This window comes from Cygnus olor, chromosome 10 (genome assembly GCF_009769625.2).
Source record: "Cygnus olor isolate bCygOlo1 chromosome 10, bCygOlo1.pri.v2, whole genome shotgun sequence".
Classification (NCBI taxonomy): Eukaryota; Metazoa; Chordata; class Aves; order Anseriformes; family Anatidae; genus Cygnus; species Cygnus olor.
Window position 1 is genome coordinate 9,690,497 of NC_049178.1, and position 14,185 is coordinate 9,704,681.

A 14,185-nucleotide genomic window follows, 5' to 3' on the forward strand; every position below is an offset into this window, starting at 1 on the left:
GCTAACTTCCAGACACTTTGTCCCTTATTCACTAGATAAACTAGTATTTAAATAATTCGGTATTAATGGCATTTTTTTTCATATAAATATAGTGGGATACTATAATTATCCCACTGATGACATTATAAAGTTGGTCACAGTTTAAATTGTTGATCTTTTTAATTGGTGTTTTAAAAAAGATCAACCTTTCACTAAAATATTGACAAAAAAATGCTAAATTTTAGTTCTCAGATATTAAAGATGTAAATAAAGATGTTAAGACATGAATTCAAGGGAATCCACTTTCAAAATTCAAGTTTATGAATCTCTTTTAAAAGTTTAAAATTTTAGATGAGTTGTGAGTGATTTCTAAAATAGTTAATTATCTTTGCAAGTTTTCATTGGGATCTTATTCATGAGAGAAAGCAGCATCAGAAAAATTATGCATGTGCTTGTGGACGAACGGCTTAGAAAAGCTGCTATTCCTGAAGCTGCAAAAAAAATAAAGGATGACTAGTACATAGAAAGGTTCTACTGTCTTTAGTAGAAAACAGACATACATTAATGCGCCAAATTATATAAAAAGGTTAAAGGCTTAATGAAATACGGACGTCAGTGTGAAGTCTACAGCTGCCTTTGCCGGAGCTATAGCTTGAGACTGGTTAAGATAGGATTACATAACTTTTTACTAGTCCAAAAAGAAATGAATGGCTAATTGCAGAAGTCATGTCTCACTGAAAGAACAATCTAGAAAAATATTTTCTGTGGGAGAATATGTAACAGCTTATAATATCTATATAATATATATGCGTGTGTATATATAATACATATGTGCTATATATATTATTATCATAGATAACATATCACATTATAAGCTGTTACATATTATATACACACACATATATACACATACACACACATACAGTAATATTAATACTGTGTAGCTTGTGGTACTTACCCACACATCTTTTCATGCTCTTTTCGAAGTCCTTTATTATCTGCCCTAAAAGCTTTTCAACTAACAGCTCTCTGTCTTTGCCTTCCATGAGTGACTGTGGCACCAGCGCAAGCACAGACTTTAGACATTGCTGCTGAATGGGAACCACCGGGTTACTTTGCACACACTTCTTCATAAAGAGATAGTTGGTCTGAAAGGACAGTATTATCAGAGGTCTAATAACGGGCTGTGTAAATATTTTTTTACATTAGGTTTCACAATGAAGTCCCTTTTTATTTGTCATTTTTTATACCTATGGGTGGGAGACATAATCAAGTCTTTTAAGTATTCACTCAGTAGTGCACTAAAAGCTACTCACAAGCTGATAAAATGGCCTCCCTGTGTTAGTGCTCAAATATGAAGTATTGCACCTTTTTAGTATTTTCCTTGTTTCTCTGATGAAGTTCCTGACTGATAATAAAAGAGTTCCAAGTTCATACTACTGTTCTTTGGACAAACATTCATCTAGCAAAGAGTATGCACAAATAGGTGTGTTTTTTTGGTTTTGTTTTGCCAAACAAATAGGTATCTATGCTTTTGAGTGATGCATTTGTTATAAAACAGTATATATATTGTCTTCAAAAAGGAGTTTATCTAACATCAACCAAGAAAAACAGAAGCTCCCTTAGGTTACTTAACACAAGTATTTCAATATTAATTTAAGTTGAAAGTGGCTTTCAGAGAGAAATTATTTTTAAAACTATACACAATTCAATTCAAAAAATTTTATCAATATTCGCACATCTTTATTCCTTGTTGAAATCAAATGAACAATGTCAAAGACTACTTTTTGTAAAGGCTAAAGTATGATCTATGAGTTCAACTGAAAAAAACTCTGAAGCCTCATAGGATATTTTCTATGTAATGATCTTTAAGTAAAATTTATATCAAAACTTTAATTACTGCTGGACATACACATGCTTTCTATAACGGAAAACGCTTTCCTTCTGGATCACAAGGAAGGATTCCCATTTTTGCCTTCGATTGCATTTTTCCCCCTACAAGACTATTGCAAAGTTTTTTTCTGTTTAACAGATACAAATTCCACATAACATACTTAACTCTTCTGAACAGAGATAATTTATTATTCCACTTTAAAAAAGCAGAAGAAAGAATTTAACTCACTCGTCGTTGTTTTTGCTCACTGTTCATCTGTATAAAAAAGAACAAAAAATCCTAATGTATTAAGAACATAAACAAAAAAAAGTCAGAAATATAAATGTTGATTTTTAAATTTAACAGGTATGATTCCTAAGTAAAGACTTAACTGTATATATACAGGTATCAATTTCAATAGGACTACTTGTGCATATAAATCCATTTATGAATTACTAATAACTGAGATAAGAAGTATCTTCAAGTAAATACTGAGAAGTAAGAGCATAAATGCCCAATAACAAAGCATAAAATTGGCAATAATGCTGAAGAAATACACACTCACAGTGGCAGGTAGTTCTGGGATAGGGGGTGCAGGAACTCTCTGATATTTTTCTTCCATGGATTCAGAATAGACTTTTAAAGCTCGATCAATTCTAAAGTAAAATGTACAGTCAGAAGTTCAGAAAAAATACAAATACTATATTAAAAATAATGCAGTTATTTTAATTGATCTAACCTGTTTTTTCATGTTTGCCAACTGTTTGATCACTAAAAAGTGAGGCTCTTTTTGCAGATTCTGTCTTCTCTTACAGAAAGAGACACATTTATCTTAATCACAATCAATATACACATACGTATGTATTTCTATATATACATCTTGATCAGTCTCACCAATTGCCCAGTGCTCCTGCTGGGACTGTACTTTTCCTCAACAAACTACAACAGATCTTGCCCAACTGTATTATGAAACAAGAAATAATGTACAGAATAGAACTCCTAGTTCTTTTTTACTGCCTCTGGTTATAAATTGCTAAATAACTATCAGAAAACTTTAAAGGTTAACGTTGGCATGACCTTATGCATTAAAATATTTTAGTCCATCCTTCTGGGATATAGCCTGTGCATATCTTACAAAGAGTATTCCAGCTTCACCTCAATATGGCTCAGCTAAAAACTCCCAAATGGAAGTAAGACCGCCAGTTCCAAGTATATGCGTGTATTAACACTTCATGAAAAAGCCAAAAAGATGCAAAGTCCTACTGATCTATTATACTTACGAGAACCCCCTGCTGGAAACAGAGCAACAGTACAGTTAACTTACTGAGCAGATACACATGCAAAAATATACTTCTTATTCACTTTCAGCAAGGTGGATCCTTCTTGCAGGCTCTTTAATTTATCAGACCAGGGAAATTAAGATTGCAACTCCTCTATCCATGCAAATGAACTGAACTGGGCACAATGAATTCAGGAGTACATACAGTATGGAAATACTCTCCAGGAACACTTTTGGCTCTTTAATCACACTACTAAAAGATTTCACATAATATTTGCATATTTCTATTTAAAATACTATTTGGTTTCACATTGTACATGTATATTTAAAAAGGTACACTTTTAAATCTTGAGTATACACTAGTCAGAAAATTATATGAAATAATCATCCCTCTAAAAAAAATTTACCTATCATCCTGGCAGCTGTGCTACTCCGCAAGTAACACAGATCGCTAACTTCAGGAGCAAATCCACTAAGGTTAGTGACAAAGAAGCCTTTTAGAAGGAGACCCACATTTGGATCACTCATACGAAAAAAAACAAGTGATCCAGATTTTGATTCTCTTTGAATTGTTTTTCGCAGCCTGTCATAAACAATGTTCAAAACCGGAAGGTTATTTTTTTCCTCACGACTAGCCCCAACAAACACACCTCAATTGGATTTTAGGTGCTGTAAAATAAAAGCAATCTGAGATTCCAACAAACAAATGCTCTTCTACTAAAATTAACAAACACCATTATTATTTCCCTGATGTCTAGAGTGTGATGTTTCTTTCATTTGAACTTCAACATTTCTTGAATTGCATGAAACTCACAGTAATTGATTAAGCATCTCTTGCTGTTCTTTGCTTCTTCGGTATGTCAGTAGCTTATTCTGTAGTGGTGACATATCTGATGTGACTGTTGAAGGTAAAACCGTGGGAAGAAACAAAGTTCTCAAAGTCTTTTTATTGGAAGGTGCTCCACCTGAGTGTAGCATCTAAAACCATAACAAACAGGCAATATGAGAATACAATTATTCATGTCCAGAAAGCAACTTAACAGGTGCATATATTAAATTGAATTTACATAAGACATAAAATGTGGTAGCCACAAGGATATCTACAGTTTAGATATGAAAATTTATGTTTCAGAAAAGAGAAAAATACGGTACATGCTAAAATGGCGAAGTTCAACAGAAGGTACATACAAAGTCTGCAATCGTAGAAAATGATGGTACATTTCATTAACTCAAGATTTGTACATTGCATAACAGTTAAGTTCTGTTACAAAATTCTTCAGGTGCTAACCCACCACCTGTACAAAGCACAGAAGATACCAGCAAAGGAGTCTATCAACCCCCAGCCCTGGGCAGACTGCACCAAAACGGCTCAGTCTCACAGTTCCTGTTCTGATAGGGCCTCAAACGATGTTACTGAATATGGGGTCCAAATGGGTAAGAAGCAACTTGAGCATGAGTTAGCAAAGACTGAAGTGAGATTACTAAAACAAGAGAAAAGTGAGATGTTAACGTGGTTGAAGGAACGTGGCTAAGTCCTGGCTTGTGTGTGCAGAGTGAATTACCATTCAAATTACGGTTGGTTTCACAGGGGGCTGTAATTTGGTTGGGTGGATATGGGATTCAAACTAAGTGGTGTGTCTGAGAGACAGACAGGAGTTTTGGTTTGCGATCACAGTTTTGGGAAGTAGTTGGGCTGCGCAACAAGACAGTGGAGACATAAGGATTTGAAGTAGGAATCTTGGTCAGGGGGCGGATGAAGATGTGTAGCAAGGAAAAGGAGGTGAGGAAAGAATAGTAACCACCACGGTTACAGACCTTTGGCAAACAAAATTTGTTAATCTCCTCGTATAAGGACTGGAAAATAGAAAAAAACACTGATGTATGACTGGATTCAGGTGCACTAAAAGACTATCTTTCTGCAGGGGCTTCAGTGTTGCGTGCAGCCAAGCATGACAATCCCCACAGCCTCACGGCAGGGTTCCCCTGGAAACACGATACCCAAACTCGCGAGTGCGTTTCCTCAGGTTCCCGCCGGGAAACAGAAAGCCAGAGCCGCCTCCTACATTAGTGCTACGTCCTAAAAGTGAATTAAAACGGGGACGGGGAGAGGGACGGGGAGGGGCCCGGCCAAAGAAACACAGCTGGGCTGGGGAGAGCCGAGGGGCTCCTCCTGTCAGCTCCCCCGGCCCAGCAGGACCGGATACAGCTCTGTTGAGAAAGAGGGGGAACAGCAGCCCTAGCCCAGCCCAGCCCCAGCCTCCCCGTAGGACCCCCGGTCCCCGCCGCCCTCACCTCCCCGGGGCTGCCGGGCACAACGGCGGCCGGTCGGGATAGCAGCGCGGTTGCCGGGAGCCGAGCGGGCGGCGCTGCCGGGCGGGGCGAGGCGGGGCCCGGGGCCGCCACCGTTGGTCACCGCCCCGCGGGGGCCGCCCGGCCGCCTTCCCTCAGCGGCGCCATCTCGGCTCGGCGCTTCCACAGGGAGCCGCGCCCGGCGGGGGCTGTGTGTGGTGCGGGGGCTGAGGCTGTGGGGGCAGCAGCTCGAGAACCATTTTCGACAGAGCTGAGCGCCTTTATAACGAACGTTGGCAGCCCAGGACTGTGGGAATAGAAATGTTTTTGCGCAGTTACACTGTGTAGAGGGAAGGAATGTGGTATTGAGATACGTCTGCAGCGATAAGAAAGCTTAACGGACGACCTTGTAAAATGTAGACAACCACGATCCTTAGGGCAATTAGGCGGAAATCACGGTGTAAGAAACATTACCACCTCAAAGAGTAAAAAAGTCAAAAAAAATTTGACTTATAACAGGCCGGCAACTGAAAGCCATGTATTGTCTGTGAAGCACCGGATACATTGTGAACCTGGATTACCCAGTCAATGGGGAAACAGGGGAGGGTCCCGGTCGTCGAGAAAAAAAAATACACATACATAAACTGTGTTATGGAACTAGTAGGCGCGCTCCTGCTTGTGGGACGCCCGCCGTTGCAATCGCGAATAAAATTGCTACTTCACTGAGATCCTCGCCTGAGCCTATGTTATTGGCTACAGAGTGTTTCTCACAAGGACGATTTCATTTCAGCTTTCATAACCGTTTCCGAGCGGCACACAAGCCCCAAACCCGTGGCACAGGGGCAGGGGACGCCCCCAAGGGGCCCCGCGAGGCCGGTGGGACCGCACCCCGCAGCCCCCTGAGGGGGGGAGGCAGGCGTCGGAGGGGCCGTGACGTCACCGCCCCGCCCCAGCCGCCCGCCTCAGAGCAGCCCCGCCTGCCTCCCCCAGGCCCCGCCCCCCCGCTCGGGCACTGAGCCGCGACGGTTGGGCGCCCCGCCCCGCCGCCACGGGGCTGTGCGTGTGCCGTCACTTCCGGCCGGAAGCGGGCGGGCGGCGCCGTCTCCATGTGGCAGCGGCTGCGCGCCGCTCTCGGCTGGCTCCGCGCGGGCGGCCCGGCCCCGGGCCCCGTCCCCGCGGGCATGGAGCGGGCCGGCATGGAGCGGGCCGTGGTGCGCTGCGTGCCGGCAGAGCCCAAGCTGAGCCTGCGGCTCGTGCTGCCCGACGGCAGCACCAGGCACATGCAGCGCGACCAGGCGGAGCCGCTGGGCCGGGCGCTGGCCCGCCTCGCCGCCACCGCCGCCAAGGGCCGAGCCAAGGCGGCCAAGAAGAGCAGGAAGGCGCGGGCCGAGCCCGGGGAGGAGGCGGCGGCGGCCGGGGGGGAGGCGGCGGCGGCGGTGCCGGCCGTGCGGCTGTTCTCCCGCGACGGGCTGGCGGTGGCCGAGGAGGTGCCGAACGCGGCGGCGTGGCAGGACGGCGCCGTGCTGCAGGTGGGCGAGGCGCGGTACCGCGTGGAGCGCAACCCGCCCGCCGTCACCGAGCTGCGGCTGCCCCGCTCGCTGCTGGCCGGCTTCCCCGTGTGCCCCAAGGTGAGCGCCGAGTTCGCCGCCCCGAGGCACTGCGTCTTCCGCTGGTACCGCCAGCGGCGGCCCGCGGACGGGGAAGGCGGTGGAGGAGACGCGGCCTGGGTGGAGGAGGCGGCGGGCACCGAGCGGGTCTTCACGCCCTGCAACGCGCTCGTGGGGCTGCGGCTGAAGCTGCGCTGCACGCCCGGCGACGGGGAGCAGCGCTACGGGCAGCCCTGCGAGGTGGAGAGCAGCGGCCCGGTGGAGGCCGGCCCCGGCGCCTGCACCTTCGACTCGCGGCACCTGTACACCAGGAAGGTGTGCGGCCACGGCTCCGTCCGTACTGTCTCCTACAACATCCTGGCTGACACCTACGCCCAGACGGAGTTTTCCCGCACCGTGCTGTACCCGTACTGCGCCCCGTACGCGCTGGAGATCGACTACCGGCAGAACCTGCTCAAGAAGGAGCTGGCGGGCTACAGCGCCGACCTCATCTGCTTGCAAGAAGTGGACAAGTCTGTCTTCCTGGACAGCCTGGTTCCGGCTCTGGATGCGTTCGGACTCGAAGGGCTCTTCAAGATTAAGGAGAAACAGCACGAGGGCCTGGCCACTTTCTACCGCAGGGACAAGTTCAGCCTGCTCAGCCAGCACGACATAGCGTTCAGTGAAGCCCTGCTCTCGGACCCGCTGCACAAGGAGCTGTGCGATAAGCTGGCCGAATACCCCGCGGTGCGGGAGAAGGTGCTGCAGAGATCATCTGTGCTGCAGGTACCAGCTTTTATATGCCTGCTCCCTCCTTCCCCTTCCTGCTGTATGCTGGCAGCTGAGCCAGGTGTGTTTGAGTGCCCAGCTGCAGGAGGAAGGGAGACAAAGCACTAGGAATGTGAAACAATGACAGAACAGGGGGATGTTCCCCACCAGCTAGGGTAACAATAACGAGTAGGGCAAATGAGCAACTTAAGGCGAAGGAGATGTTGACAATTGGACTTGATATATGGAACAACATAAAATTTCGAAAAAATGCAAGCTTACTTTGCTTGAAGATGAAATCAGCTGTTTGAGGATTAATCTGGGCTTGGTGTTGATTGCTGGTTTGTGGTATTTGCTGCCTGGTTGTTCACCACTTATTTACTCTCATAACACATTTCACAAAACTTAATCTTGCCAGTTGTGAGATTAAGTTAATTTAGCTTGCTTTAATGGTGCCACTTTACAAAGTGACAGGGGGTAGAGAAATAAAGTTGGACAGATTTGTGAGCTTGTTGATGGCAGAAGGGCTGCCTGCTAGGTCTGTGTCTGGAATTTCAGAAATGCTTATTGCTACAAGTTTTCTATGGCATGGGTAGGAATAACAAACTTTCCTTGATAACTGAAATCATCTCAAATCTAAGTTTAATTCGACAACAGTACAGTGCTGCTGTTTGCTTGCTAAAGCTGTTGTCGGGGTAGGGGAAGAGAAAGTAAAATAACCAAGAATGGTACAGTATTAGCAACGTAATATGAAAAAATCTTGGCCATATTTTTTCCTTCAATCCATTCAAACCAGAAACTTAAAAACAAGACAAAATTTGTCAAATATCTGATGTCAGTGGAATTCTGTAGTGGTAGTACTGACAATATAAATGGCTACACTTTACACAGAGGATAAACAGACTCAATTTAAGAGCTGTACCATTCATTGGTATATAAGTCTCAGATTCTGTTGTCTGGAATGGCATCAAGGCATAAGCTACCTAACGCACTTTTAAAAAAAATGTATAGTGCCTTTATTTAAAATGTATCAAAGATTTCTTTTTCTTAAAGGTTTCTGTTCTTCAGTCTGCAACTGATCCTTCCAAGAAGATCTGTGTAGCTAACACCCATTTGTACTGGCATCCAAAAGGTAACTTTCCTGCATTCCTGTATATGGGATGACTGCATTCTCCTTCCTGGGGAAGAGTTGATTTAACCCTAATTTTTTGCAGCTATTACCTTTTCTTGTGGAAAGATCTTGTGAGATTTCCTGCTCAATTCCTTATATAGATAAAACCAAGCCAGGCTATTAGATTTATCATCTTCCATATAGTGAGATTGTTCTAGCTTGCCAGGAAGTTGGTAGAATACAGCTGAAAGTCAGTCATGTTATGCACAATTTGCCTGAAGCACAGACTATAAAATACAGCCCCGTGTGTGCTCATGGCTCCCCAGTCCTTTTGTACCTGAAAGGGAACCAGGTTTGGCTAGAGAAGCTTTCAGAAGAGGCTCTCCGTCTTTAAATTACTTTTATCTTAGTTCTGTTCCTTTTAGGAGCAGTATTAGGATGGTTTCCAAGTATTGTAAGGCTCCTGTGATATGGATGTCTAAGGTTTGTAGTACTTAGATTTGTGAATTTGAAGTTAAACATTGTCTGCGTCTGCAAAATTTTGTAGTCGCAAATAAAGGCGTCTTTATGTATGAAAACTATTCTAAAATAACGTGCACAGGGAATTTAAAGCAAGATTACCGTTTTAGTGCCATGCGTGACATATGCCTAAATTAACAACTTTTGAAAACTCTTCCAGTGCTACTATGAAGTAATTAAGCAATACGTTCCTATATTCTCAGGTGGGCACATCCGTCTCATCCAGATCGCTGTAGCCCTGTCTCACCTCAAGCATGTAGCATGTGACTTGCATCCCAGTATACCTGTCATATTCTGTGGAGACTTTAACAGCACGCCATCATCTGGAACTTACAGTTTTATCAGCAGCGGTGGCATTGCTGAAGATCATGAAGACTGGGTCTCTAATGGGGAAGAAGAAAGGTGCAATATGCCTCTAACCCATCCTTTCAAACTGCAAAGCGCTTGTGGGGAACCTGCTTACACAAACTATGTTGGTGGGTTTCATGGATGTCTGGACTACATTTTCATTGACAAAACTGCTCTAGAGGTTGAACAGGTCATTCCATTGCCAAGTCATGAAGAAGTAACAACCCATCAGGCTTTGCCAAGTGTTTCACATCCTTCTGATCATATAGCACTAATATGTGACTTAAAGTGGAAATAGATCGGTTCTCCTATGGTGCTTTTTGGGGTTTTCAATCATTCGTTTACCTTTGGGAAACTGAGGTTGTGCCCTGGCTTGTATGCTACTAAAAGGAAAGTTAGAACTACTGAAAAATTTGTGTTTAATGGTTCTACCAAACATTAACTCACTGTTCAGAATATTTGCATGATAGCTTTTCCCTTTTTTATATGCTAATAGGAAAATATTTAAGATGGGGAGTTTTGAAAAGTGGATTATCATATGCCTTTTTATGGGTTTTTAAAGATTAAAAACTTTGTTAAAAAAGCTATATGAATTTAGTAAGTGTACAAACTGAACCCTGTTTAATTCAGAACCAAATACAGAACCTGAAAAGAAATTACTTCAGTTAGTTCAATCTTATGGTGATTACTGTTGAAGACCAAACTTTTAAAATAAATTCAGAAATTGTCTTGTGCCTAGTTTTTTAGCAAGCAGCATGATGGATGTATTGGCTACTTTCTGAAAAGAAGGTCTTTATCAGTGAATGGACTTGTTCAGTCAACAACTGTGTTAAATTGAATATCATAATTCATTTGGAAGCACTTTGCCCACCTAGTCTGGGTAATGAGGGTAACTTCAGCACCTGTTAAAACTGGATTCCATATATAGGCTGTATCCACATGTTTCTTCTGTTGTCTATTGTCATTAGTAATATAAGAAATATTTAAGTTTAAGGCAGCTGACTTGGGGTGGGAGGGAACTTTTTCAGTTTAACAACCTGTCTTCAAGCAGGGGGAGGGGCAGAATAATTAAGGTGGTATGTTATCTATGCCTAAATTAAAAAAAAAAGTGACTTGAAAACCTTCATAAGGTTCTATTAAAAATATTTTGAATAGTTTTTTTTTTTCCTGTATTTTTTTCCTGCCTAGACCTGAATTCCCTGTTGTGTAGGAGATAATTTGGATGTTGGGAAATGTATTTTATCCATACCATCACTGAAGGTGTTGGAGGGGTATGAATCATTAACTATTATTTCCTTGCATAATTAGTTTATATGAAACAAAACACCACTTAAAAACACTTTCACTAGATGTTGACTAATAAAGTTCCCTTTTCAATTGTTTGTCACTGTTCTCATTTGACTTCTTTCTAGTTACTGGTATCTCTCATGGCAAAAGAAGTCCTAAAGTGCTACTGAAAAAAAAAGTTCTTTATATTCTAAGAGGCAAAAGAAACAAGCAGAACTGTAACTATCTGCAGACTGAACACTTACAATAGCAAGTATGTTAAAAGATTTAACAGAATCTGTGCTTAAACAGAAGAAAAATGCTAAGGAAGAGAATAAAAAAGGTAATTCAGAACTTTGTGGGTTGGGTAACTCTAGGAACTAGAGCTAAAATCCAATGCTGTGCTTAGTTCTGTGCTTACTTTAGTTACAATACTTTCAAAACTCTGCCTTCCATGCTAATGGTGAAATTGCTATTCAGTTTTTAAAGTCTCTGGAAAAAGCCAGGAGGTAACTTAGTCCTGCTTGGATAGCTGATAGCCTTGAGAAACATTGTAATCTAACCTTATAAGGGGTCATGAGAGTCTGTGCTTTTGCCTTGTAGGTGTGCTGCAGAACTGGGTGCTTCCTCCTTGTAGAAAGACTGTAGCTCTGCTATTTCTGAGAAGAAGCAGCTGGATAGATGCAGCTGGCTCTGACACTGAGCTGGTGTAAGAGCAAGCATAGTAAGATAACTTGCCTTGACTTACATACTATCACTTGAGCGGACCACTTGTCCAGACCCTTTCCAGATTGAGTTGATGCTATCCCTGATTCTGTAGTTCATAAAGCCACCTTTGATAGCAGGAGACCTTAGTGAAAAACCCTCACAGAGGGCATGAGAAATGTTTTCTTAAGAGAAGCTAGAAAGGGATCTAAAAAGTTAAAAGGAGAGGATTAAGGAATTGCAGACAAAGAGAATCTCTGAACCCTTTCCTACTATATGGGAAAAAAAAGTCAAGTAAGGATTACCTTCAAATAAACAGGAGCCGAAACTTGTGCCCCTGTAGTCACAAAGGGTGCTTGTAACTGGCTTCAGTTGCAGGGAGAGGTAACTTTTTCCACAAAGGTAAACAGGAACTGACAAAAGGACTGTTCCAGTAATATGTGGGTTTTTTTTTTATTCATTTTTCAAGCAACATAAGCAGTCACTTTCTATTTTTCCTCTCATCCCAACCTCTTTTACCTGATCCTACTCTACCACCTCTGAGTTCTGGCTATTTGTTCCTGCTTATGCATACCAGACTAAAATACGGAAATGATCTGGCTAAAATCCAGGTCTTTTCTTAATTGTATTAACATTTTACTGGGTCATTTTCTTGAGCTGGTTCACCATAAGCATCTTGTGCCATAAAAACAAGACTCAGGCTTGGAAGTGGGAATAAGTCATCAAGGCAGTATCTGCTTCAGCATCATTTCAACATCATTGAAAGTGCTCTCATTTACAGTAATGAGCTTTGGTAAGCTTATATGTAAAACCTTCAGATGTCAGTTTTTGGTAATTAGCATTTTAACCAAGCCAAATGGTAGCCAAGGGCCTTTGAATGATTAAAGTGGAAGCAGAATGCAAAATGTGGCAACAAATGACATTAGATCATTGCAATACAGAGTGAAGGACAGTACCCAACCTGTAAAATCAGACCCTAAGTACTTTGGATTGGTCCTTGGTCAGTTACTGGTCTCTGCTAATTAATTGAAAAGGGAAGTGAAATTCAGCCTTGCATACTATTTGGTGGTGGTATCTGTCCTCTTGTACACTACAGAGTTGACAGTAAAAAACATCCATGGTTTATAACTGAACTTCAAGATACAGAAATAAGGAGAAAGTTTTGTGCACAGAATGGAGACTGGAAACCTCATACCTGGGCAAAGAATAATTACTGATTTAGTAAATGAGGGAAAGCTTACACCTGAAGACCTAATGTTTGCAAGCATATGGCAAGTTAAAGAGAAACCTCTCAGCCATGTTAAGATCCCTTATTGCAATTGTAAGCTTGGATGTGAAGTTGTATTGCTTACATAGGCTAAGCTCCCCTTAGAAATTGAGAACAAGCATGCTTTTCCTCCTTTTTAATACCTATCCATTACAACTGTGTTACCCTATCTAAAACATTGAAAAAAAAAAACACTTTAATTTCTCCATAGTACCACAAGATGGAGCTGCACAGAGAACAGACTTGCCTGGTATTGTGTCTCCCTTCCAAGAAGCAGCAGGTCCCTCTTAATCCCCGTATCGGTAATTTGGGTTGCTTCTTTTGCCTCCTTGCAGACTAGGGAGAGGAAGAGCACGGAACAGCTGGCATCTGGAGGAAGCAACTGATAAGGGAAAGCATGGCCCAGTAGACAGTCCTTGCCCATGGCATTTAATCCCTTAGTATTTTGGGGAAGAAATAGAGCCCCACAAGTTAGCGCTGGCTGTTCTCCAGCACAAGTATCCCTGGTTTAATTAGTAAAATGCAGCAGCCTGGGCTGACTGCCAATAGCAGCAATGTGTCAGGCATTAGGCAGGCATTTCTGGAGTGAGAACACAGCACTGGGGTTTAGGTAAGGAAAAACAAAAGAGTTCTGATTTTCTTCCTGGGAGGTAAGGGACGAGTTGGGTGGTGGAAGGAGCAAGCCTTAGATACACCACTAACCCACACCTCCCTGTTTTTACCTCTTGTAACCAGCCTGTTTTTACCTCTTGTGAAGTTACACATCATACTTCCTACTCTACACAACTACACAAGGTGATTTTAGATCTCATTTTAGTTCACCCTATACAGCTACCCATATCTTGCCTAGCAATTAATTCTTCCCTAAGCAGCTCTAGATCCCACATTAATAGGAGCCCTGTAAAGCTTGTTGCCATTTTATTTCGTAACCCTGAACTCAGCTATGGTTCCAGCAATTGGAATTCTCCATATCCTCCACATAAAACATAAAAATAAAGAAATCAGGCAGTATTCTCTTAGCATTTTTCATGTTCATTACTACACCTTTCTAGCCAGTTAAAGGAAAAAGGAACATCTCATTTTGCCTTCTAATCTATTTTCCCTTCTCTGATATAGGATGCAATAAACTCAGGAGAGCACTGCTCCAGCATATGCTGTATCTGTTGTCTCAGGAAGCAGACATTTCTTTTCTCAT

At 42.7% G+C, this 14,185-nt stretch overlaps 2 protein-coding genes across 6 annotated transcripts in view; one reads left to right on the forward strand and one right to left on the reverse strand.

The window, feature by feature from the left end:
* Window positions 1-5,519, reverse strand: part of DNAH12 (dynein axonemal heavy chain 12) — a 71,586-nt gene extending 66,067 nt beyond the window's left edge. For 4 of the 5 annotated variants that reach the window (XM_040569316.1, XM_040569317.1, XM_040569313.1 and 1 more), the window contains exons 1-5: window positions 5,424-5,519; window positions 3,946-4,109; window positions 2,418-2,508; window positions 2,102-2,128; window positions 938-1,127 (exon numbers count right to left, since the gene is read on the reverse strand). In XM_040569316.1, the coding sequence (XP_040425250.1) occupies window positions 938-1,127; window positions 2,102-2,128; window positions 2,418-2,508; window positions 3,946-4,109 (472 nt within the window). In that variant the 5' untranslated portion in view covers window positions 5,424-5,519. The remainder of the gene's footprint in view (window positions 1-937; window positions 1,128-2,101; window positions 2,129-2,417; window positions 2,509-3,945; window positions 4,110-5,423) is intronic. The other variant, XM_040569314.1, reaches the window with a different exon arrangement.
* A 986-nt stretch (window positions 5,520-6,505) lies between these two features.
* On the forward strand, window positions 6,506-11,134 carry PDE12 (phosphodiesterase 12). Its single transcript, XM_040569319.1, has 3 exons — window positions 6,506-7,792; window positions 8,828-8,906; window positions 9,608-11,134. Exons 1-3 carry the CDS (start codon window positions 6,527-6,529, stop codon window positions 10,048-10,050), a joined length of 1,788 nt encoding a protein of 595 aa, XP_040425253.1. The 5' UTR covers window positions 6,506-6,526; the 3' UTR covers window positions 10,051-11,134.
* Window positions 11,135-14,185: the final 3,051 nt, after the last annotated feature.